Here is a 26039-nt window from a genome sequence, read left to right on the forward strand (position 1 = left end):
AAAACACACCTTAGTATCGATATTTTAATTTGAGTATCGATACTTTCAATACTCAACGTCAGTATCGATATATCGATACTTCATATCGATTTGCCCATCCCTACTGAAAATATTTACACACCATTCGTCAACCAATCACATTCAAGCATTCAACAGCCCTGTAGTATAATAATACTTACTCTCACAAACATTATAAACACACATGCTGCTATTAGTCCATTTGAAAATGAAGAGAAAATGTTTATTTTTTTGGCTTTGATATATTAGCAACCATTATCCAGTGCAGAGTTTTATAATATTCTCACCTAATCAGGCCCCAAAACACAACAAATGACACTTCTAAAGAAGAGAATCATTTAAAATAATGTTTCTACATAAAAGTATGACTGAACTCAGTGGAGAACAAATACCTGTTGATTGTTACTACAACCATTTGTTATTGTGGGAGGATTGAATTGTGCTGAACATTAGTGATGTGTATGTATGAGCATATAGATGTCAGAGTTACACCAACAATACTGAACCTCTTTTAGAAAACAAATTTGCATCTTCAGAATGAAACTAAAGTTCATGCGTCAGATATTTGCATGCTTATTTGATTTACCATTTCAAGGCAAATCATGCACATGGATGTGTATATTTGCTTAATAAAAATACACATATTAAAACACTGATGCTCTGTTATATATCTAAATACCTCTCATTTCATTCTTCATCATTCTCAAGTCACCTTTATTTCTGTGTTTTAAAGCAGTTTTATACAATGATCAATGATGCAATTAGAATTCAATTATGTTGTTAAGCAGCTCTAAAAAGACAATAGTGTCATTATTCATCAGGATGACCTTTCAGTGCCCCCCAAAAACATCTGTTCACATTAAATAAGCTGTAAAATGTCTGAATGTCATTCATTAGATGACAAAACAAGTGTCATTTATTGTGAAAGAACGCACTTTACAAACACATAATTTCATTCTTTCAAAGAATTCACTGGAATCTTACAATGATTGCAACTATTATTATTACTATTGTATTTTTTATTTGTATTTAGTATTTATTTGCTATACTTACATAACTGGACCTGAATGTAAATGAACACTGAAATTCACAGTAAAAGCACAAATAACATGATTTGCATGCTTGCAAATGAACCGTATGTCATTGTTCCAGTGTCTCTGAGCAGCGGACCATAGTCGTACGGCTTCACATGTGAACGGATGAAACTCTCTCTCTCCTCTTGGACATCTCAAGAATGTAATAAGAAAATGCTTTAAAATTTATTTCTAATATCTGTAGAAAACAAAATCAAACTCTTGTGTCTCTATCAGGCTGTTTTTGGGAATTATGTCTCGACAAAAGCAGAATTTGCTGTGGCTGATGATCGCCTGTTGTGCTTCAAGCCAGATAAGTACGTTGCTTTCATTGATCAACTTTAAAAGGAAGTCTATAATGCTGATGAATATGTTGTTTGGTGCACATATCCTTATAATGTTGTTTGTTTGTGCAGCCTGCTTGAAAATAATGATCATTGGAGACAATTTGACATACTTAAATAGTTCAACTTGCGCAGGTAGATGTGAAATATACTGTATATTTATTTTCTGAAAGTGCTTGTGATGACTGAGAAATCCATAGAGATAATGTCTTTTTATTCCAGCTGTAAACACGACATGTCGACAAGCTGTTGAAACACTGATAGGGAATTTTTGCATAATGAATGTCAAACCAAACACCTCTTCCCAGGGTAAAAGTGTTATTTTTGTATTATTTATATACTGTTATAATTTTTATTCATATTAACTTAATAATAATATTAATATAATATTTTTTATTTTAGTTAAATAATTGTATGTTATTTTGTCACTTTTATTAGTTTTAGTTATTTATATTAATAAATTTATATTTGTATATTCAATGGATGAAAACAATCGTTTTAGTTATTGATAACAACACTGCTGCATATATTTTATTTATAAAACATTCTCGACTAAAAATTGTCTCAACAAATGTAAAATGTTAAAATGTTCTCTCTTGTTTCCAGGACAATGCAAAACCTCAAACAAAATGTACTTTTTCAACATAACAGACAACTGGGAGAAATATGAAGTCAGAATGAACGAGACGGTTAAAGACATAAAAATGTGGTTTTTAAAAAATGAATCTGAATATTTACCATCATCTTTCCTGAATTCAACAGGTGAGTATTGTCACAACACCGCACGAGTACAAGTACACATTTGTGATCACTCATGAAAACACTGCTGTCAGTCATTATGACGTCATTGCTGTTGGTAATATTTTGAATTCTAAACATTCTGTCAATCAACGCAAAGCAAAAATAGAACAAACGCAAGACTGAAATTATATACAAATCAGACTATTTGAATAGTCTGTATGCAATGAGTTCTTGAGAAACAGCAGATCATGGTACAGTACAACCACAGACTATTTTAGACTATTGATATTTAGCAAGTGTTGTATTAATTCCATCTTTTCCCTTCTGCTTGATCCAGATCATTTTGTGACTTGTCAGACCAACAACACCCCGACAACTGACCCCATCACCAACAGCTGCAAAGCAAATAACCTAAGCCCACTAGGTAAGATTTTGCCCTCTTCTACAGTATAATCCTAAAGTGTAGGCCTATATATTAGGCTGGTTAGACTGGTTCGAGTATTTACATGGTCAGTTCAGCAAGAAAGTCTAATACAAGACTATATTTATAGCAATACCAAAATAATTCCATGCATTTTGCGGCCTTTTTATCAACACAACACCGTATATATTTAGATATATTAGCATAAATATCAAGATAAGGATTATATGAAGATTATGCTGTATGAAGAACTGAAGAAAAAGTATTTATACGACACGATAAATAGCCAAGTTAATAAAAAAAATAGTAAAAAAAAATTTAACGATAAATATAAAAATTCGAAACATTTGAAAATTCTTAATGTGAACATGACTTAAGACAGTTATATTAAAAGATCGAATTCAGTATATGTGGCTGGTGCTGGCAAAATTTATTCTCAAATAAATACCCTTCAAAATGATGTACGATTTGTTAGAATCCGGCAAAAAATTACGCCTGTTTGAAGTCGATAGAGTCAGCAAAGTCAATTTTGAGAAAAAATGAGTTAGTTTTCTGAATGTTCCAAAACAAAATCACCACCTTAAAATCCCTGTTAATAACACCTAATTTGGCAAAAAAAAAAAAACAAGTCAAAACCCATATCTATAGGAAAAAAAAAAAAATATATATATATATATATATATATATATTTTATTCAGCTTTTTCCTCATGATTCCACAATTGTTTGATTAACATTAATGAAACAGACAGCCTAGGGCTATAATAAGACGTACTGTACCACGTATCTAATACAACCCCATTTCCATAAAAGTAGGGACATTTTGTAAAATGCAATAAAATCAAGAATCTGTGATTTGCTAATTCTCTTCAACCTCTATTTAACTAACAAATGTACAAAGAAAAGTTTTCCAATGTTTTCACTGAACAACTTGATTGTATTTTGTAAACAAATTTTGATTTTGATGGCTGCAACACACTCCAAAAAAGTTGGGACAGAGGCATGTTTACCACTGTGTCACATCTACTTTTCTTTTAATTACACTTTTTAATCATTTGGGATTTGAGGATACTAATTGTTGCAGTTTTGCAAGTGGAATTTTTACCCAATCTCGCCTGAAACAAGACAGCTGCTCAACAGTCTGTGGTCATCCTTGTCTGATTCTCCTTTTCATGATGGGCCATTCATTATCAATAAGAGTAAGTTCAGTACTGCAGTCATGTAGTCAGACACATCCACTCTACGGTGTAGAGTGTCTAGGAACCACTCTGATGTATTACGTGCAGAATGAGGCCTGGCATTGTCTTGCTTCCCAAGAAAGATGTTATCTTGATGGCAGTTTATATTTCTGTACAATGCCAATATACGCCTCCACGTCAATGATTCCTTCACACAAATGCGAGTCACTCAGAGAACTCAATGTCTGTTTTTTCCAAAAATAAGCTGAACCATGGACTCATCTGACCACAGCACACATTTCCACTGTCTTTTATACCATCTGAGATGAGCACGGGCGCAGAGAACTCATTTCTGCATTGCACAGATATGTAGCTTTCTCCTTGTGTAACAGAGATTCAAGTTGCATTTCTTGATGCAGCGTCAGACTGTGTTAAGTAAAAACGGTTTTCCAAAGTACTCCCGAGTCCATGTGTCTATATTTAACATGGTAGCATGATGGTTTCTCATCTGAGGGATCAAAGGTCATGCACATTCAACGGAGTTCTCCTACCTTACCCTACACAGACTGAGTTTTCTCTGGATTCCCTGAATCTTTTCACAATATAATGGTAGATGGTGAAAGACATAAATTCTTTGTAATCTTGCATTGAGAAATGTGAATTTTGAATAGTTTGACAATTTTCTCATTAAATTTGGCACAAAGTGGTGAGCCATGACCCATCTTTGCTTCTAAAGACAGAGAAGCTCCTTTTACACCCAATTAAAATAACCCTCACCTATTACCAATTTATCTGCTAATTGTAGACTGTTTCAAAAGAGTTTAACTCGGATATTCTATAATTTTTTCACTTTTATTTTGCCTCTGTCCCAACATTTTTGGAGTGTGTTGCAGTCATCAAAATCTTATATACATATATATATTTACAAAATAATATTAAGTTGTAGGGCTGTGTATTGCCAAGAATCTGGTGATACGTATCACTATACAGGGGTTACGATACGATATATTGTGATATATTGCGATACTGTAATAATAACAACTGACTCTTGTCGAGTGGGTTCTTTATAGTTGAAGCCAAAATGAGCACACACACTTCAGCTCTGTATGCCGTGGGAGCGGAATAATTCTGTCGTCTTGTGAGCTGGGTTTGCTAATGCTAACGTTAGCGATGCACCTTACGCTTCTCCGGCTACGCGTCACTTTACGTTATGAGATAACACTGACATCTAGCGGTTGGGTTTTATACAGTCTGTGGTTTAAACCGAACACAAAGCCACGAATCTTGGATCTAAATAAATAAATAAAAAAATAAATATCGATACAGTGTTTTTGAGAATCGATACAGTATCGCCAAACATAATATCGCGATATTCATGTGTATCAATATTTTCTTACACCCCTATTAAGTTGGTCAGTGAAAACACTGGAAAACTTTTCTTTATACTTTTGTCAGTTAAAAAAAAGGTTCAAGATTGTGGACTTTATTGCATTTTACAAAATGTCCCAACTTTTCTGGAAATGGGGTTGTATAATGTTACACATTAGATGTTTTTCCCCAACTGTTAACCAATCGTTCACTTAAGACATAACAGATAATGTTTGCATGAATACTTGCCAAGACGGATTTTTTGAAATACTGTGATTGTGTATATGTGTATATCGGGATTGCGCGCTTCGGATCTGTCAGTCGGCCCGAGTAAGATCATTTTGTTTACATCAGCATGAGTTTGAAAATCACATTTCATTGGTTCAGACTCATGCCATCGAGAATTCACTATAAATATTCAAAAAGTTGTAATGCTGCGCTTTACAACGATACCAAACTTGTTCTGAGATGAAGCGCCAGTTGTCCAGAAGTGAGCAGAGAAAAACGGCATTTTTCATGGTCAAAGGAAAGGTACTCCTCTCAGAAAACACACAAATAAAGACACTTTTAGATGTTTAATTGCTATTTGGAGCATATGGATCGCTAGACGAGGGCTTAATGAACGCATTTTTGTGAAAACCTGAAATCGACCAAAATTGACATTTTTCATTTGTCTTGCCTGTAGCTTGAAATTAGCCCATGCATATCTACACTAATTTTGCCAGCATGGATCACATATATAGACAATCACATGTGCCTAGAATATGATTGTAACAAGCTAAATTGCACATTAAAGGGGACCTATCATGCAAAATTCACTTTTATATTATTTTTGAACATAATTATGTGTCCGCAATGTGTGTACACAACCCCCTATTGTGGTAAAATTCCATCCACTCCATTTCTTATTTTCCCCATAAATCTGAAACAGTGTCTTAAATGTCTCGGTTACGTATGTTAGCTTAGTTCCCTGAATAGGGAATGAGAAGCTGCGTCAAGCGCTTTGGGAACGCCTCTGCGTGATTGCGTCGTGAAGCACGTATGAAATCAGTCCAATAGAGTGACGGAACATCATAGGCGGGTGACGTCACTGACCAGGAAACTATAAAGCCTACCCGAAAATCCATTCATTCAGCTTCTGAAAAGTGAAGCAAGTCGCTTACGGGCATGCTGGGAGTATGGCAAAGGTGACGCGGCATCTCGTTCCCTATTCAGGGAACTAAGGTTACATACGTAACCGAGACGTTCCCTTTCAAGGGAACTCGCGCTGTGTCAAGCGCTTTGGGAACGCCAATACCCACGTCGCCATATAAGCAAGTGACCGTCTGTGAAATCGATGCGCACACTAAGACGATAGCACCTGCGCCCCTGGAATGGAGCTGAGGTCTAGCTCATAGAACCTCACATAGGTGTAGGGCGAGGACCAGCCTGCCGCATCACAAACTTCCTGGAGAGAAACTCCTGACAATTGTGCTTTGGAAGCAGCCATACTCCGGGTCGAGTGAGCTCGAACAGCCAATGGTGAAGGCTGACCAGCTCACCAAGCAAGTGAGATGGCCTCTAGGCCGAAAGGAAGAACCCGATACTGGTATGCTTCGCCCCCAAAAGCAAACCTCAGTATGCGTCTTTTAGATCTATCGTGACAAACCAGTCCTCGGACCTGATTTGTGACACGATGTGTTTGACTTGAACTTGAGCTTTGCTACAGTGCGATTTAAATGATTTAAATGTGTTTTGGGCAGCCAGCACAGTGCCCTGAAGCGGCGCACTGGCAGGGAACAACTGGCTTGGCTGCATCAGAGAGCCGAGGGTGGCTCGCGGGGACCCACTGCGCCCCGGCATTGCTGTGGGGTTGGCAGAGCGCCCCCCTGAGGGCACCGAAGGAAGATGGGCACCGTATGCTGCAGTGAACGCCGTCTTTCTTCGGAGGGGACCACCCTCAGAATCCTGATACCTCTGGCATCAGGATTTCTTCGACAAAGCCCTCTTAGCAGCAATGACGGTCCTCAGACCAGTCTTGCCCTTCGAGGACTTCGCCTGCGAGCGTTGCCCCGCCTCTCAGCTCCTTGGAGGGGGAGTACGAGTGGCAATGCTCTGCTTCTGCTGTTGTCTGTAGGAGGAGCTCGTACTCGACTTCGGCTGCTCCCGCCAAGCAGCTGCAGAGACCTGGGTTCGGCGGAGAAGAAACTGTTGTAAGGCCGCAGCCTGTTTCTTTGACTCTAGAAACCTCTCGGTGACAGAAGAGATGGCGTCACTGAAGAGGCCAGAAGGGTTGAGCGGAGCATCCAGGAGAAACGACTTATCTCTGTCTTTGATGTCAGTAAGATTTAGCCAGAGATGCCTCTCCGTGGCCACCAGGGCTGCCATAGATCGGCCGATGGATTTGGCCGTCTCCTTGGTGGCACGGAGAGATAAGTCAGCTGACTGATGCAACTCCTGAATAACATCCGCCCCCACCTCTTCACTTTCACCCAGATCTCTGAGCAGGTCGGCCTGGTTTGCTTGCAAGATGGACATTGTATAGAAGCACGCTGCAGCCTGACCTGCAGCCAAGTATGCTTTGCCCACCAGCGCAGATGTAGCTTTAAGTGGCTTGGTGGGCAACGTCGGGGCTTTAAGGGACGATGCCGACTGGGGAGAGAGATGGCTCGCGAGCGTCTCTTCCGCCCTTGGCATCGCCCCGTAACCATGCTTTCTCATACCCAGAACGTTACTATGTGTGGAAGTTTGTGGTATATATACATGATATGAAACCTGTTTCTTCCACGACCTCGACACCTCGGTGTGGAGGTCGGGAAAAAACGGTAAGCCCCGACGTGGAGGTTGAGCTGATCTAGATGGCAGGAAACGTTCATCTAGCTTACTTTTTTACTGACAGCTCTTGTTTCTCGGCCGGCCAGTCAATGTTTAATTTAGCCACGGCACGAGTTAGAACCTCCATAAGCTCCTCACTAGCGGGAGACTGAAGTGGCGAGTCTTCAGTATCTCCCGTTGTTACACTAACAACATCCAATTCCTCAGAACTGGATGCCATTAATGTAACTGCATCAACCGGAGTGGAAGAAACCCCAGCGCATGCTTCCTGACTCTGAATTGACACATTAGATCTGACAGGTGAAGGCTGAGATAGGGCAGCACCCATCTCAAACCTCTCTGTCAGATCCATTTGCGAACCCCACGACCTGAGCCGCCACTCTGCCTCGGCAGAAGCGGGACCTGAGCCGCGAGGAACACAAGCTGAGCCGCCCTCCTCGAATATATATGAATGAGGACAGACAACAATAAATAGGACAAACGATTTCACATGAAGCACTTGCTGAAGACACCGAAGCTGAATGAATGGGTTTTCGGGTAGGCTTTATAGTTTCCTGGTCAGTGACGCCACCCGCCTATGACGTTCCGTCACTCTATTGGACTGATTTCATACGTGCTTCACAACGCAATCACGCACAGGTGTTCCCAAAGCGCTTGACGCAGCACGAGTTCCCTTGAAAGGGAAATCAGGCTTTCAGGAATGTGCTCCAATGTGACGCCCTTCCCACGACTGCCGATGAAATCGGCTCTATTAGCTTAGCTCCTCCCCTGAGTGAGCTGTACATAGTCCGCCATGTTTATCTCCTTGCCAGATCATTTAATAGCAGCATTCAAGCAAGAAATGTATTGTCTGCGATAATATCTTATTTGTTGTTTTAACACTGTGCGATCTGACATTATCGAGTATATCCCTCACACACACCCAGACACTACGTGTAGTCTTGTAGTTTAGACTAGTGCACATGTGCATTTAGAGTGCACGCTTTCCCTGAGTGATTTAGTCTATTTATATAATTTAATATAGTTAATAACTATCACATGAAGAGTGACATTTTTCTACAGATATCATCATGATAACAGATGTGATGTTGATTTTAAACAAGTTTAATAAACAAGTTAGTATTAAGTGACTTACATTTTAGACACCATATTGCCTGTTTTTGCTCTATTTCGCCAACGAAAATAGTTCGAAACAAAGTCAGAGCAAACATGCAGCGGTGTTTCCTTACTGAATGGATCAGCTTTTTGAACAAATCAGTTGAATGAATGATTCACTGACTCTCTAATTAAGATCAATGCTTCGTTCCTGAATGAATCAGCTGTTTGATTGAATCAGTTGAAGCTCAATGACTCCCTCATTAACAGTGACTTGCTGCCACCTAGAGGCGGTTTTAATTTCACATTTAAAGTATCTTTTCATGCTGTAAATAATTTCAAATATCAATCATCATCAAAACATCATAAAACATCAAAACATTATTTTAGCATTTGTAACTGCATGTTATTCATTTGTCATCTCTGAGCTGCATTAAGCAGTCTGTGTAAATGCATCTAAATGCCACTTCAGATGCAGCTTCTGTGTTTCCTCTCCATTGCAAAGATGAATTTTGTTGATACTGATTTAATTTGATTGGTAATGGCCCCATTTTGTCTTATTATTATTATAAATGAATTTGATTAAATTTTAAAAAATGACACAAAAGATGATGCATGCATATAATTAGGTTATTTAAAAAAAAAAAAAAACAATTTATAAAGGTAAAATGCCCATAAAAGTTCAAAATCAATTGAAACGTATTGGAAAGAATAATTTCAGTCACTGCTGTGAACTAACTAATATGAAGAATATCAAAAACTTTAGGAGTCAGCTGTCCACGACAGTCCTAAACCTGCCAAGGTACCAGCACAATAACACACTCAACAAAATATCGTCCAATTATCGTTATCGAGTAAATCCCAGAAAATATCGATATATATATATTTTTGTCAATATCGCACACCCCTACTTAGTAAAGCTACTAAAGTAATTCAGTCAAGAGCAGTGATTGATTTTCTGTTTTTCTTTTGTTGTTTGGTTCATATTAACAGCATATACAGCAGTATATTACGCAGCTGTCACACTAATATCTAATATACACATGTGATTTCTTTCCATGCTGTTTACGTTCACAGACATAACAATTGTGTTTATGTAAACTTGGTGTGTTTTTGACATAACCTTCTGCGTATTTGACAGTTTAAGTGCAATAAGACGTGAAAGAGTAGAGAGTTTAATACTCAACGGGACGTGCCATCTGACAGACAGCTTTCTGTGCTCGACCCCGACCTTGAAAGGTTTTGTGAACCCAGATAAATAGCCATGATGAGCAGTCGAGACTGTTACCACTACTGGTTGCCTAGTAACATTTGTGATTGACATTCACAAACATTCTGTAGTGTTTTATTCCTGTTGGCCTCTTATTACCTTCTATGCTGTTCTCAGTATGCAAAGCAGAAGTCTTCAAATCATAACACTGTGTCTGACAAAATTATGATGAATTATGTGTTGTCATAATTTATTAAGGTTGTCTGAAAATCCTTTCTGTCGATCCTGAAAAGAGATGTACAAACGCTACATATGACAATGATATATGCAGCGGTAAGTCTGTCTATAAACTATTTACAGTTTCACACACGCATCAAAGTTTGATTTCTAAATCAAAATAAATATAGTGCAACATGCAAGCTGACAGCATATGCCTTCTCTCCTATGAAAATTAGGGTTTCTTGAGCCTCTAGAATATTTTCTTTAACAAGCTTGAGTAATTCATTCATGAGAAGTTGATATTGTTTAGTGCAATTATGTCAATAATAGACTCTTAGAAGATAAGGTTCTAAAAAGAACTTTTAAGGGTTCTGTCATATATAGAAAGTTTAGGGGTTCCATCATGAGATCATTTTAAGGATTTAGTTTGAATTCATTTTGTTTAATTCATTTTTAACTGTAATTAATTTTTATGAATTAAGCAGCTCATGAACATACTTAATCACTAGAAAAATTTACATAACCCATTAAACATGAAAATATTGTGATATAATTTAAATCCATTCCTTTTTCTTTGTGCTAAAGGGAAAAAAGGAAGCAAATATGTTCTGCATTTTAATGGGAATGAATGGATGTGTGCCAACTGTGTTAATGAAAGCTCAACTACTGTCAGACCGCCGTCATTCACCACCACTGACAATCAAACTACCAGTGTTACAACAGATGAGACAATACCAACTCCTACTCTTCCACCACCCGAGATAACTTATAATCTAACAGCAAATATTACAACAAGCAAGAGTGAAACTATTGAACCCTCAAAAGCATCGTAAGTGTGCGGTTACCAGTGGCTATAAAGTCTAAAAATGTAGTACAGAATACCAAGTGATTCAATCAATTTTGCAGAGAGACTATGGAAAAAATGGACTCCCTGGTGGAAGAGATGGAAAAAAGCAATAAAAGCAATGCAGCGATTGTGATGGGGGATATTATTGGTGTTCTCCAAAGACAAGCCAAGAACACAGAAAGCAAAGACATTCAAATATGCTACTCTTCAAATCAGAACATGATGAACGTAAGACCTGAGAAGCATTGAAGCATTGTCCAGCTAGGATTTTGATTTATCAGTGCTAATTTTTCTTTTTAAATCCACAGGCTGTTGAAAGAAACCTGAATGCGGACTTTCCCTGGTCTGTAATCGTTCCCAGCGAGGCCTTTGATAAATCACGTCATGAAAACAATGGAAGTGCATTTGTTGGAGTTTTACGGTTCACAAATATGGGAAATAAGGTAATGTGTGCATTGACGGACAAATGTTTCTTGATCTGTTCTATTCACATGTTTATATTTGATTATTGATGAATGCTTTTTAATTCTTGTATGGTTTCTCATTCAGAATGAAACTGTTTTGAACAATGAGGTTTATGGAATAACGATGGGCGCCAACATCTCCAACCTTACCAACAATATAGAGTTGTTGTTTAAAAAGAAAGATCTGGTAATGAAGGTTTTGTTGTGAAACATTTTTTATTATAATAATCAGACAATAAAAATCAAACATGTTCTTACAGGTCGGTGAGGCGTCCTGCAGTTCTTGGGATGGAAAAGGTAAATTCACTTATGGTTGTATTGATCAGTTCCAATCGAGTTAGTTTATATAATTAATTTAATTTACTGCTCTGTTTTCTTCAAAGGAAATCTTACATGGACGACGTCCGGCTGTGAGACAGTAAAAATCGACAGTAACACCATAAAGTGCTCATGTTCACATCTGACGTTCTTTGCAGTGCTGATGGTGAGAAGCTTCTCAGAGTTTCATTTAAAGACCCCATGAAATCAATATCAGAGTCTTTTAGTCCACGTCTATATGCTAGTGAACTTGTACAAGATGACTAAAGAAACTTAAAGGGTTAGTTCCAGTGCTGCCAATTTAGCGACTTCCCTGCCCCTTTTGAGAGTTTTTTCAAAAGCCTAGCGACAAATCTAGCAACTTCTTGGACAAACCTTATCTCAATTCCGTGACTTGCCCACTGATCTATATTTAATTAATATAGATCAGTGGACTCGCCAGTATGACGTCATCTAGTGACAATTAGCGACCAGTTTTAGCTACTTTCAGCTGAAAGCAATTGGCAACACTGGTTAGTTCAAACAAAAATGAAAATTACCCCATAATTTACTCACCCTCAAGCCATCCTAGGTGTATATGACTATCTTCTTTCAGTCAAACACAATCTGAGTTATATTAAAAAATATTCTGGCTCTTCCAAGCTTTATAATGGGAGTGAATAGTAACCAAGGTTTTGAAGCCCAAAAAAACATCCATCCATCATAAAAGTAATCCATACGGCTCCAGGGGGTTAATAAAGGCCTTCTGAAGCGAAGCGAAGCGATGCGTTTTTGTAAGAAAAATATATATAACTTTATAAACTAGAATCACTGGCTTCCGTACGTGAGTCGACAGCTATCAACAGAAAAGTTCACATTAGGGATGTGATGGTGAGAAGATTTTCCCACCGGTTAATCGACATGTGACCACACCGGTAATACCGGTGTCACCGGGGGGTGGGGCCTCTACCTCTTTTTTTTTAAACCGCTTATGGGGCCGTTCACATATCGCATCTAAAAACGCGCGGAAAGCGCGGCCACGTCACTTTCTCCTTGTTTCCAAAGCGCTTGTGCTCCCGTGGCGTCTGTCATTGCTATGCAACCATGAACTGCGCTCTCCGCGACGAGGAATGTTTTTGACATGAAAAATAAAACCCGCCCTGTACAGCTATGATCGGCTGAGCTTTCGATGTTTTGTTACGGAAAGGCCGACTTTCACTTTCAAATTAATGGCAATTGCTTGAATGGTGGGTTACTCTTACTGAAAAACACTTGACAAAACAGACATTTTAGCATAATTTGTGTGTGTTATGGTTCGTTAAGAGCAGAAGAGAACTCGATACTGGCACGCGCGCGCCTTGTGTGTGTGTGTGTGTGTGTGTCACATAGGCAGGACATTCACAGACAGCGCGTTCTCTTTCGCCTTGTTGTGCTTGAATGGTTTAAAAGCATTAGCATGAATAAGAGCTTGATCATATAACGCAGAAAACAGATACTACGTTAATTGCATTAAATGCAAATATTTTTAACGCGTTAAAGTGAAAAAAAAAAAAAAAAAAACTCGGTGCGCGGTGGTGATGAAACCGGATTTTGCGACTGAACACCGGTAACACTGACTACCGTAGCAAGCCGAGTTCACATGTAACAAACAAGAGAAAAAACTGAATAAAATTAATGAAAATAAATACTAATTTCTGGCATTAAACACTCCACCTTCCCCAGCTCCACCTGTATAGATCTGCTACGGGGTTATTTCATGTATGTTACATGTGCAGCAGCAGCATGTCTGTGAATGTATTGGCTGGTATTGAAAGGGTTACTTCACCCAAAAATGAAAATTCTGTAATTAATTACACACCCTCATGTCGTTCCACACCCGTAAGACCTTCGTTCATCTTCAGAACACAAATTAAGATAGTTTTGATGAAATCTGAGAGGTATATGACTCGTCCAATTTAACAGACACTTTCAAGGTCCAGAAAGGTACTAAAGACATTGTTAAAACATTCGACGTGACTGCAGTGGTTCAACCTTAATGTTATGAAGAGACGAGAATACATCCATTGAGGGCTTCTGTGTTTACGTCCGAATGCCAGCTCAGTATTGGCCAAAGCTGATCATGTGATCAGCACGACGCATGTGTGTGATGCTGATGCAGGAGCCGACCAATAGTCGGCGTTCTGACGTAGAACCTGGAAGCGCTGGACGTAAACAACGTATGAGAATGACACAGAAATGAAGATATTGTTGAATAAAATAATTAATAATAATGCATACAGTTTTTTTTTTTTTTTTTTTTTTTTTTTAGAGGGCCAAAAGGTACATAGTGTACCTTTAAATGATCAAATTTCATTGTTCTCATTCTGTTTTTATAAGCTGTGATTGGATTATGGCATTTAGAATTTCTATAAAGAAATCTAACTAGAGCTATAAAATGAACAAGGTGCAGCTCAGATCATTTGATCTTGGGAGTATTTGGTGAGAAATTACTTTATTTTCAGACTTCTGAAATCTGGCAAAATCTGACTTTGGCATTGTGGCAAAGTTGTGCACATATTCCTTCATCATTTTAGAGCCTGTGTTTTGAAGTACATGATGACTTGTGGAAATGATAGTAAAAATCATCCAGCTGATGTGTTTTTCTGTTGTGTTTCTCTGATCTCTCAGTCTCCTCCAGATGTAAATTCAAACATCACAGCACCGTATGTGGAATCATTGAGCTTCATCACTTCCATCGGCTGTGGCATCTCCATGTTTTTTCTGTCCGTCGCTCTGTTCATGCATTTCCTGTTACGGTAGAGTATCTTAAAATATAACATATAGTTACTGTAAGTATTATAATTCAAAGTTCTTTGACCAGTTGCTTTTGTTCATCTTTTGGATAAAAGTGTCTGCTAAATGCATAAATGCATGTTACAAATACAGGTTGTTTTTATATTTGAACAGGAAAGCCAAATCAAATCAGGCCACAAAGATCTTGATGAACATGTTTGTGGCTTTGTTTCTCCTGAATTTATCCTTTTTGTCAAACGAGAGCGTCGCCAACACAGAAGTCAAGGTTGCGTGTGTCCTCATAGCGCTGCTCATGCATTACTCCATGCTGACTACATTCACCTGGTTCTTCATTCAAGCTCTTCATATGTACTTATGGCTCATCAGACAGAACATCACCATCACAAACTACGTGAGGAAGATCACCATGTTTGGCTGGAGTGAGTTATATGAACAAGTGTTCACTTGAAACTAACACTGTTTAAAACAAAAACCAGCAGATTGTAAAGTCGAGTTGCGGAAAATTGCAGATGAATCATATTTTCAACTTTTAATGTGTTTTTCCCTGTTCTTGAGCTGTTCCTTTAAAAGTATCTGAAAACTCAACATACCGCCCTCTCAAATGATTCAGTTTGGAGTTTTAAGTAGGATTAAATGCTTCCCCCTAGATAGGCACCTCCTTAGGGTTGATGTGAGGTAAAGAGATTATGTGAGCAGTCCGAGATGCCTTCCTCTATCGAGTTTACCTCCCTCCCTGATTATTGTTGGGGTTTGAAGTAGGGATATGCCCCTTTGGACAGATGCTCTCAGGCCAGAATATGTTCTGCTTGAGAGACTTGCTTTAGGGAAGAGCCACTGCACAAGTCACATAGGATGCACTTAGGTGTTGACACGCTTTTTGACTCTGCCTAGTTCTGCAGAGTCACTTAATGTTATGCTCACTCTGTGCATATTCAACCTAGTGGGCAGGCATTTCCTCAGCATGGTGTAGTAGGTATGGTGATCCCCATAGCATCAACACCAAGATGCAGCTTCGAAGTTCCGCTTTAAAAGGGAACATGTTGTGTTGGGAATGCAGCCCGGCTCCCTGAGGAGAGGAACGAGGCACTTTGTCTTTGTTGCCATATTTCAGGGCATACCTGCACGCCTCCTTCACACAAAAGAGTTGATGACGTTCCGCGTGTGACGTCATGGACTGCCGCCTGCCAATAGACTGGCGTGTTTACACACGCCCCAGACAGTGGTCAAGCCGAGGGCGTTCCCCATAGCGTCAACACCAAGATGCAGCATCTTGTACCCCTTCTCAGGGAATTGGGTTGGGTTTGCAACCCAAGATGTCTATACAGTTTTTTTTATTTTTTTTAATTAAAGTTTTAGTTAATTTAGCACAAGTTAAACTAAATGAAAATGAGAAATGTTGCCTTTTTAGATTTTTTTTTTTTTAAATATATTTTATCCTCAGTTAAAGTTTATTTTATTTCCTCTTACAAATTTTTTATGGTTTTGTTTAAGTGAACTATAATAACCCTGTTCTCGTGTGTTTTCAGCATTTTCAGCTCCGATAGTCGTAGCTGTTGTTTCATTAGGAGGATATAAAACAATGATTATAAACACAACGTCTGGAAAAACCACACAAATGTAAGTTGTTCTGATGAATTAAAGAGGACCTGTTCTACTTTTTTCCATGTTCATCTGTCTTTAAGTGTGTAATGTTGCTGTTTGAGCATGAAAAGGCTTCCAAAGTCCCTCCAGCGGGAGTTATTCTCTATATCAGTGTCACTGGCTACGTTTACATGCACCCAAATAATCCATTTGTAATTGGACTGACGGCTCAATCGGATTGAAAAATGTTCATGTAAACACCTTAATCGATCCGATTGAGCTCGATCTGAATGAAATTTCGATCGGATTGGAAGGGGTGGTTTATTCCTTTTCTAATCCGATCCAACAGTAAAAAATGACCATGTAAACGCTTGAATCCGACTATGGTCAATGTTGACACGCATTACGCAGTGTGCAAGTTCACGTTCACGTCTTTAGTTGTAAAGATTTAGGGGCCGTTCACGTCGCGTCTAAAAATGCGGCGCAGCTTTCTCCTCCTTTCTACAAGCGCTTGCGCTCCCGTGGCGTGTCGTTGTTATGCAACCATGAACTGCGCTCTCCACGATGACGAGGAAGAATCAGCAAAGGATTAATTGATTTCTAGCCCTTGCATTAGCTTTACTACTAGATATATTTATGGAGATGAGAAATAAAACCCGCTCTGTACAGCTATGATCAGCTGTTCGGCTGAGCTTTTGGTGTTGTTATGGAAGGGCCGAAGCTGATCGGTCGGTTCTTGTCACATGACCTGCGGTGCGGTTTTCATCTCGCTGCGGCATAGGCACGCCTGGAAAAAACGAGCTCCTATTATGAGCGTGCTTGCTACGAGCCTACATTTGAAATAATGAATTTGTGCGTGCAAAAGACGCCATATGTGAACGGCCCCTTATGAATGTGTATGCCAACAGGGCAAAAATAGCAATGAGCTCTTTTGGTATCACGTCCATAGTTGTCTCCGCAAGTGTGATTGATAAGATGTCAGACGCAGAGCGCGTGCGCAAAAGTTTTAATCGGAATGTATATAAAACACATATAAACGGATATTTGAATCAGATTACAATGTTTAGAGTACATGTAAACAGATCTGCAATCGGATTCAATTCATTTGGATTGACGAAAATCGGTGCATGTAAACATAGCCACTGTTTCTGAACTCCCTGAAACGCCTCCATTGTAGTCTTGAGTTTTCTTTTGGGAACAAACACGTCACAATATTTCTCATTTAAATAATTAATTCGCAGAATAAAGGGGCGGGGCCTGGTTGAGTTAGTTAGTAGTGTGTTGAAACTGGTGGTTATGGTAAGGGGCGGAACATTTCCCAAACACGCTTGAAGCACTTGACCAATCACAACACACTGCTCCAGCCGACCAATCGGAGCACATTGTGCTTTTCAGAAGGAGGGGCTTCATAGAGACAGGAACTAAACAGAGCGTTACTGACAGACTGAGAAGAGAGGAGCTGAACAATGGAGAACATGAGGAAAATAATCAACATTTAAGCATGGAAACTTATTCTAGTAGAGCCCAAAAACAACATCAAGACTCTGTAAAAGTGCATAATAAGTCCTCTTAATGAAGCTTTTAAGTCATAATGTCAACATTGTCTGTTCTCCTCTAATTATAGGTGCTGGATTACAGATCCTTTAATTCACTACATAGTGAACATTGGCTACTACGCTTTAGTCTTCATCTTCACGGCAGGAATCTTCATCATGATCATCACTAAGATTGTCCAAGCCCGACACATAAAAGCAGCTGACGGCAAGAGAAAGACGTTCAGAAAGCAGCTCATGATGGTGTTGAGTTTGTTCCTGCTCTTCGGTCTGACGTGGGCTGTGGCGTTCTTCAGTTATGGAGTGATGCGCATTCCCTCATATTACATCTTCACTGTGCTGAACTCATTTCAGGGTGAGAAACAATCACACTACATGGATGATTGTATGCGATGCAAACATTTGGTTATGTTTTTTGGTTACATTTTTAAAAAATTATACATATTTCTTTAATGGTAAGTAAAATGTATATGAATTAGTTGAAATATATTCTACTGGGTTTTGTTTCAGGGTTTTTCCTTTTCCTGTATTACTACCACATTCACAATGATGTTGCGGGAAATTTTTCTGATGATCCAGAAAGCTCCGGCTCCACCACAACCATCGTTCAATCTGGAATGACTGCTGTGGAAAATATTTATAATTAGCATAATTAAAGTTTAAGATGTCTGACTCTTAGACTGATTCTTTCTCGGCTGAGATGAGCTGTAAGGGCTGATTGATGGCCCTCTCTCTCTTTTTTCTTTCTCCTTTTTGTACTTTCTCCCATTTCAAAACTGAACTATAACGTTTTATAACCTGCATCACCTTGAGGAATATACTGACGCACACTACAACAGATTCTGCAGCACCATGAACAGTGTTGTGGCCAAGTGGCCACTTGGGATTTCGAAGAAGCAGAAAGGTCATTTTCTAAAGACTCATTGAAGCCATGGTTAAAGAGAAAACCAAAGTTTATTAACCGACTTCATGGGCATGCCTCCACCCTCAGCCAGGAGGGGGCACTGATGCTCTACTCTTTTTAACACATATGTAACAGATTGTCAAACACAATCGTCCTTAATAAACAAAACAAAAACAAAAAAAAACTCAGTATTTCCAAAAAAACACACTTACATGTTTCTTAACATTAAATACACCATATTCCTCCCCTGAAAATACAACATCCAAAAATACACTCTGTTTTTGTTTCTTACAAAATGCACAACAGAAAATATACATCTGGTTCAACCACTGAATTTTCACTCTGTCTCAACACAGGAGTTTCCTTCAACATCGTTTGTGAGGTGTCACAAGTTCTTTGCTGAAAGTGCTTCCGCATCCTGTTCAGTAGTCATTATTTTGTTGCTCTTAACTGATCTACATGCTTTTTGTATGACTTTCCCTCAACACAGACCAGATAAGTAACTGGACCTAACAAGTCTTTCAATTTCTCCTAACTTCCACTTCTCTTCCCCTCCCCTGAACTGTTTTACAAGTACCTTTTGCTGTGGACAAAAATACTCTTTCACAAGCTAGCTTTGTTTTTTTGTACTCTGTTTTTGTTTGCATTTGAGAAGAGAACTGAGGTTGTATCTGATACAACCTCGTTCTAATTGTTCTTTTTAGAAACATTTAGATGTTTCTGAAAAGGTTTCCCTGTAAAACTCAAGGGAACATTTCTGTAACTGAATAAAAATCTGTCAATACAATGTTGAAGCGTGATGTCCAACTCTTTTTGTTTTTCCAAAGACTGTTTAAAAGTTTGAAACACTCACTCTACTAAACCATTTGAGGCAGGATGGTATGCTGCCGATTTGACATTTTACCCCATACATTTCCATTGTCTGACAAAATTACCTTAGGTAATCCATAGTTGGCATTCATATTACGCATAACCTCAACTGTTGCTCTGGCAGTAGTATTAGTCATCAACTTCATTTCTGACCAGCCTGAATAAGCATCAATGGCCAATAGAAACTGATGCTTCCCCTTCTCACAGAAATCAATATGCATTCTCTCCCATGGAAATTCAGGCCTTTTCCAGGGATGCACAGGTACAGTGTTAGGCATCTTTTGATGTAATGCACATACCTTGCAGTGACATCATATTTTCAGTATCATCCAATTTAGGCCACCAAAAATGGCTTCTGGCTACTGTCTTACTCTTGACCATCTGTAAATCAGGGTATATACAGAACTTCTTAAGTTGAATTTAATACCTTTTACTACCTTTTTTAATACCTTCAAAATATTTTTTAATACCAGCGCGACTTCAAGCTGCAACTGTAGTGCCGTAAATGAAATATCTTTCCAAATGGAATAACATATTGCATCACAATGTAACAAGGTCATTGTAACTTAACATCAACACTGGACTCAAAAACTGCCCACAGATATAATAGAAATAAAGACAGAAGAGGAAGGAGACATCTTCTTCATAGCTCATTAGTCAGTAAGTCTGATGTGTGAGCAATCTAAAAAAGAGGTGGCCGTGAAGTAAGCACAGGTGTTATTAAAATAAATTAAGCTGATACATTTAAGTAAAGCAGAGGGATTAATCAAGATGTCACAATGGGCCTTTGTCCATAGTTTTTAATCAATGTCAAAAAGTAACAATTGCATAACAATGTTGGACATTTGAATGAACAGCTACGCATCAAAATTTGAACCAAATTTCCAAGTGGTTCAATTTGGGCCTTGAAAAATAAAAAGAGGAAGCAACCAGATAATAATAAAGTGCAACTTTACACCGCAATTATATAAGTATGTGACAGATTTCACTGCCTGTAACATTGGGCCTATGTTGACCAGTCATTGGCATGTCTACTCATTTGGCCCTTAGTAGAATAAAGTGCCTTATTAATAAAGTGCAGAATATCTCGTTAACTATGTTCCATACACCAATCGGTTCTCTGCAATCACACCTTCCCTATACAACTGTCATGATTACTACTGAGAGTGCCCTAATCGGCCACTAGAGGGCACTCCAACCCGGACTCTTGTTTCACCCCTTGTACTTCATTCCCCATAACACACTTCCCGGATTCATTATCCTGTCATTGCAACCAGCTGTTTTGTGTTTGCTCATCAGTGTCTGTCTATTTATACTTGGTTTGTTTTGCTTTTGTGATCGCGGTATCATTTCATGTCACCTGCTTCCGTTTGTGTTTTGCTTTATTTTGTATGGACTGTTCTGTGGACTTTGACCCTCGCCTGCCTGGATTATGTTTATTGGATTACCCCATTAAAGCTGCACTTGGATCTTACCTTCTTGTCTCTGTGCTTACGTGACAACAACCTCCACTTTAGGCTACAACGTAAATCCCCCTTTGAAATGCTGGATATAACAACTGACAAATAACCAGGGCTGAAAATGGCTGAGATTCACTGGGGGGACTCTATATGGGAAGATTTTTTTTTTAACTTTCAATGACTTTTCAGATGTATTTAAATATAAAATATTATATAATTATATAATATGCTAGCATTAAACAGGCCTATTTCATGTTTCCTCCAAACAATATTTTCTTAATTATCAAGCAGACACATGAAAGGTCAATGAACAACATTTATCAACTGTGTTTGGCACAAACATGTTCATTCAACAGAATCTCTGCTTGGAGAAAATTACCTGTTTGATTTTTGGCCAAATTAAAGATACATTTTCTAGGAAGTTGCATATGTGGTGCATACTAAATTGAACAGGTCACACTTATTTTAAATACATTTGTCCTCAGGTTAAAGAAAACCGAATATTTTGGATGGTTACCTCTTAGTTTACTATACTTTGAAAATCAACCATTAAACACATTTAAAGGGGAATCCAGTTTTAACGGAAAAGGAAGCTGATGTGCGTTCTAAAAAGCAAAATAATTTGGATAATTTATCTAGAAAATATAATAATATTCACTTATCCCTTTTCTTAAACAATGCTTAAAAGGGTTGAAATGTGATGTTTATCATTTTATAAAAACTTTTTGTTTTAAGGATGTTACCATAGACATAGTTTTTTAAAACATTGCTACCTGAACATGCAGTTCTATTCTAATATTCGCTGAAATAATTTCAACTACTGATTCTGATGCAATCTTTATTTGAAGTATCAAGTTACTTTCAAAGGGGATTTACTCTATTTCGTTCACTTCTGTTTGGGATGGGGGATGGGTTGTTTCCCTCGGTTGCGAGGAGTTTGCTCCCTCATGAGGTTTATTTATTTGTTTGTTGCTTTATTTTTGCAAAATGGTTCACACATGCAAAGTTGGTTGATAACACAACTGCAATAAAGTAACAGCCTATAGTTAACAATTACTTGTTTACAAAGTGCCATGGGAAGTCAAACTATCTTTACTTAAAATGTTCTTATAGCCTACTGAACATGTTTATTCTTGAAATACAGCCAGGTTTTTCCTAATGGGCATATTTGTCATATTAGCAGAACACATTTTACACATAAGGAAAACTAATGTTTAATCAATAATTCAAGAAGATCCATGATTCTAACTTGTACTTGGCCTTATGAAAAAGTAGTTCTTGTAATTGTTTAACACAGCATTTGTTACAATAAGGATGTAATTAAAGCTAGACCACTGATGGCTCCTTATTGCATGCTTAGGGCAATGTTAACTTTTTTCTCTCTTTTTTTAAATCTATTCCCTTAATAGATTATATATTATAAATTCTTCAACAAGTTAGTTAAAATGTACCACAATAAATACAACAGAACGTGATAAATTCTAGGAAAAGTGGTCATGAGAAGTTTAAAAAGCTTGCAGGATCATCATCATGTTTTCCCCTCTTTTCATCAGTCTTTTTAGTGGCTGTTTTTAGATCATGTTTGACTTTCTCCACAGCGTTTTACTACATTCTCAATAGAATTCAAATGGGTTTCACATTTTATCATTGGAACGGCTCGCACAAATCTTATCACACTTTTGGAGCGCGCTGGTGAACGCGCCTGCGGTGATTCGCGCGCGGCATGCCACTCATAATCATGAAAGCTCCGAACGCGCGATTTATACAATTAATTAACAGCCTGATTCTATGTTTCGGTGTGGTGGTTAGAGTACCGGCAACATGTGAGAAGTGGCGGTACGCAAGACAAAGCGTGGGTATGCTACAGATTAAAATAGATAAGTGCCGGTGCGTATCGGCCCACTTCAAGCAACGAGTAAGATCGCGTGGGTGTTTGAATCCATCGCGATCTTTTTATGATTAATCATGCAATTTTATTGCGCTATGTTTTTGCGCTGAATCGGTTTCGTTTTCGTAGGATATTGAGTGAATAAATACAGAAATCCCTTCATTTCTATATAAAAAAAAATCGAACCAATTTGAACTGGAACGCCGTCCCCCCTCGAAATTCACTCCCGGGACGCCGTCCCCCTGCGTTACCCTCATTTCCACCCCTGCAAATAACGATCAAACTAACTTACGCAACTTACACAACCAAGGGAACTAACAAAAGGCAAAGTTGCTTGGTAAAATTACAGTTAGTCAACAGGATCACAGCACCTCAGCTTCCGGAGCTCCTCCGTGAGAGACTCAAGGCCGGTGCGCCTCACAGGTGGAGCTCGTTAACTCTCGCGTCACCGGCCTCGCGCCGTTCCCTCACGGCTCTCGCCCGCCCTGCTCGTCACATACCCCCATCGCCCCTCGCAGGCTGGGGGGTACTCCCGAGACTACGCTCTACTCCCCCCCCGGGGCCTGTCTCGGCGGCCGCAGCACCTGGGGGTAAGGACAGACGAGACGAGAGAAAGGAGACGGAAGCAAGGGGAGCGACAGAACGAGAGAGGGAAGAGAGGAAAAAAAAAAAAATCTTGGTCCGGTTCCCTGACACACTGCCGCTCGGTCCTCAGCCTGCCAAGAGGCTCTTCCTCGCGGTGCCATGCGATGGCACTGGACGCTTGGTGGACGGCCCGATCCTCGACCGCCTCCTGGCGGCCGGCGATGGCTCCTCCGGCTGAGGGCAGCCGGCAGCGAGTCCGCCGTTCCCTGCTCCTCCCCTTCATGGCGGACGGTAGCAGGCTCCGGCCCACGGCAGACGACGGCACTCCTCCGCTCCCTCCAGGACGGCAGCCACCCCACCTCGTCCCAGGAGCACGGCATCTGGGTCTCCGTCCCACCTTTCACAAGGCTCCAGTACCACCGCCTCGGGCAGCCTCTCACGGTCTTCACTCCCGCGCTGCCCGAACTCCGCAGCACCGCGATCCCCCTCAGCAGCGAGGGCTCTCCGACAGCATGTCCCTCCTTCCTCCCGGGTTTCGGCACCAATGTAACACAGTTCGTATGATGTGGGAAGAAGGAGGCGAGAACCGGCGAACATTCAAACAATAATCTTTAATAAAATAAACAAAGAACAAAACGAAAGTAATGCCGGCAGACCCTCGCGGACGTCTGCCGGCCACACAAACATAATAAAACAAAATAAAGTCCAGGCCTGGTCCTCTCTCGTCCTTCACTGTCGTCGCTCCTCCTTTTATGCTTCCGGAGCTCCTCCGTGAGAGACTCAAGGCCGGTGCGCCTCACAGGTGGAGCTCGTTAACTCTCGCGTCACCGGCCTCACGCCGTTCCCTCACGGCTCTCGCCCGCCCTGCTTGTCACAGATGTATTTTGTCTCGCGTTCCCAACCCGGATTATTCGTGGCTCGTGATTTGGAGAACCCGCCACTGTTTTTCTCCGGTCTTTTCTGTGGCATGGAATTTTCACAGGCACGCTCTAATGGCTCACTTCCACCGAGCGGTACAGTACAGTACGATTCGGGATGGTAAACCCTGATCCGGCATGCGTTTCCACCTTCAACAGTACCCTTACTTGATAGGTGTGGTGTATCCATCAACTTCATTCTCACGCAAAGAAGAAAGCGACAGTAAACAACAATGGAGGACATACAGCAGATCTTGTTCTTGCTTCTTGGCATGTGGCTGTTTGTGTTGCAATGGTATTGTGTTTCAACTGTATATTTAAAAAAAATGGCACCTCTTGTGTTGTCATTTCCTTTGTAGCGCAAGTGACGATTCTCTGTCAACCAATCAATGTTCTGCATTGAGTCTAGCTCCACCCTTTAGGTACCGGACTACTGTGATAGGTACCCCAACGGAAGGGTCACAAAAAGTGGTACGGTACATTTCCGTATTTTGGAAACAACTTCTGACAATTGAAACGGTAATAATCGCATACCACACAACCGCACCGCTCGGTTGAAATGACCCATAAAGGTCCCTTTTTCCCGCAGGCTCGGCATTGAAAATCTTAGTATTTGCAATTGTCCCTCTCCAAGACACCTATAACAGGGTTTTATCGCCCATTTTGCGACTACTGTTCCTTGGCATATTCTCCTCCGCGCCCGGATGCTCTCTAGCGGGCTTCGCATAACTCACACTGACGGTTCTCAGAGGTGCATGCCGAAATGCTTTAAAACTCGTCACAGTACATTCAAAATTGTTCACAATGTCCAATACCTTAGGCCATGTCAGCGGTTCGCCGTAAGCTGCACTCAAAAGCCGAGCTCGTAAGTCCTTAATGCATATTCCGTAAATGAGCGGGTCTCCCAACTGTTTCTCCAATGAAGCAGGGAATGTGGACACTAATCCCTTTAATACAGCCACTTATTCAGACAGGGATTCCCCAATCAGCTACGGAAACTGGATCTTTCACTCAAGACATTTTCCTTTGGTACATAGAAGCCTCTGAATGCTTTGAAAATGTTGGCTAATGGTGTTTTTGCCAGTCTTTTCAGTGCTAATAAATCCGTGAGCAATGAAAAGGTCTTTGCACTGACCACAGACAGAAAAACAGCACTTCGCTTGCCTTCTACACGGCACAGCTTGGAATTCAGCCAAGAACAGACAGACACTCTCACCAAAGAAAATTATTTCTTAAAGCACTCTGCTCACACACTTACTACTCAACTCATCTCCGTTGTCGCAGAAAACAAAGCCATGAAAAAGAGCATTCTGGACTTGCAAACGTATAGCATGAGAGACAATTTAGTTTTCACAGGTGTCCCGAAACAAGATGACTCTGGAAAAAATCTTTACAATAAAA

General features: G+C 39.8%; 1 protein-coding gene across 10 annotated transcripts in view; it reads left to right on the top strand.

The window, feature by feature from the left end:
• Positions 1-1201: 1201 nt before the first annotated feature.
• LOC127498765 (adhesion G-protein coupled receptor G2-like) overlaps positions 1202-26039 on the top strand; it is a 210597-nt gene continuing 185759 nt past the window's right edge. For 4 of the 10 annotated variants that reach the window (XM_051868486.1, XM_051868485.1, XM_051868484.1 and 1 more), the window contains exons 1-17: positions 1202-1254; positions 1329-1408; positions 1508-1570; positions 1658-1744; positions 2042-2197; positions 2514-2600; positions 10519-10593; positions 11065-11308; positions 11386-11554; positions 11635-11769; positions 11876-11977; positions 12051-12087; positions 12174-12274; positions 14755-14882; positions 15034-15299; positions 16407-16497; positions 18086-18369. In XM_051868486.1, coding sequence (XP_051724446.1) covers positions 1253-1254; positions 1329-1408; positions 1508-1570; positions 1658-1744; positions 2042-2197; positions 2514-2600; positions 10519-10593; positions 11065-11308; positions 11386-11554; positions 11635-11769; positions 11876-11977; positions 12051-12087; positions 12174-12274; positions 14755-14882; positions 15034-15299; positions 16407-16497; positions 18086-18369 — 2107 coding nt within the window. In that variant the 5' untranslated portion in view covers positions 1202-1252. Of the gene's footprint in view, positions 1255-1328; positions 1409-1507; positions 1571-1657; positions 1745-2041; positions 2198-2513; positions 2601-10518; positions 10594-11064; positions 11309-11385; positions 11555-11634; positions 11770-11875; positions 11978-12050; positions 12088-12173; positions 12275-14754; positions 14883-15033; positions 15300-16406; positions 16498-18085; positions 18370-18524; positions 19103-26039 lie in introns of those variants that run through there. The other 6 variants (XM_051868483.1, XM_051868478.1, XM_051868488.1 and 3 more) reach the window with 3 other exon arrangements.

This window comes from Ctenopharyngodon idella, chromosome 17, assembly GCF_019924925.1.
Source record: "Ctenopharyngodon idella isolate HZGC_01 chromosome 17, HZGC01, whole genome shotgun sequence".
Classification (NCBI taxonomy): domain Eukaryota; kingdom Metazoa; phylum Chordata; class Actinopteri; order Cypriniformes; family Xenocyprididae; genus Ctenopharyngodon; species Ctenopharyngodon idella.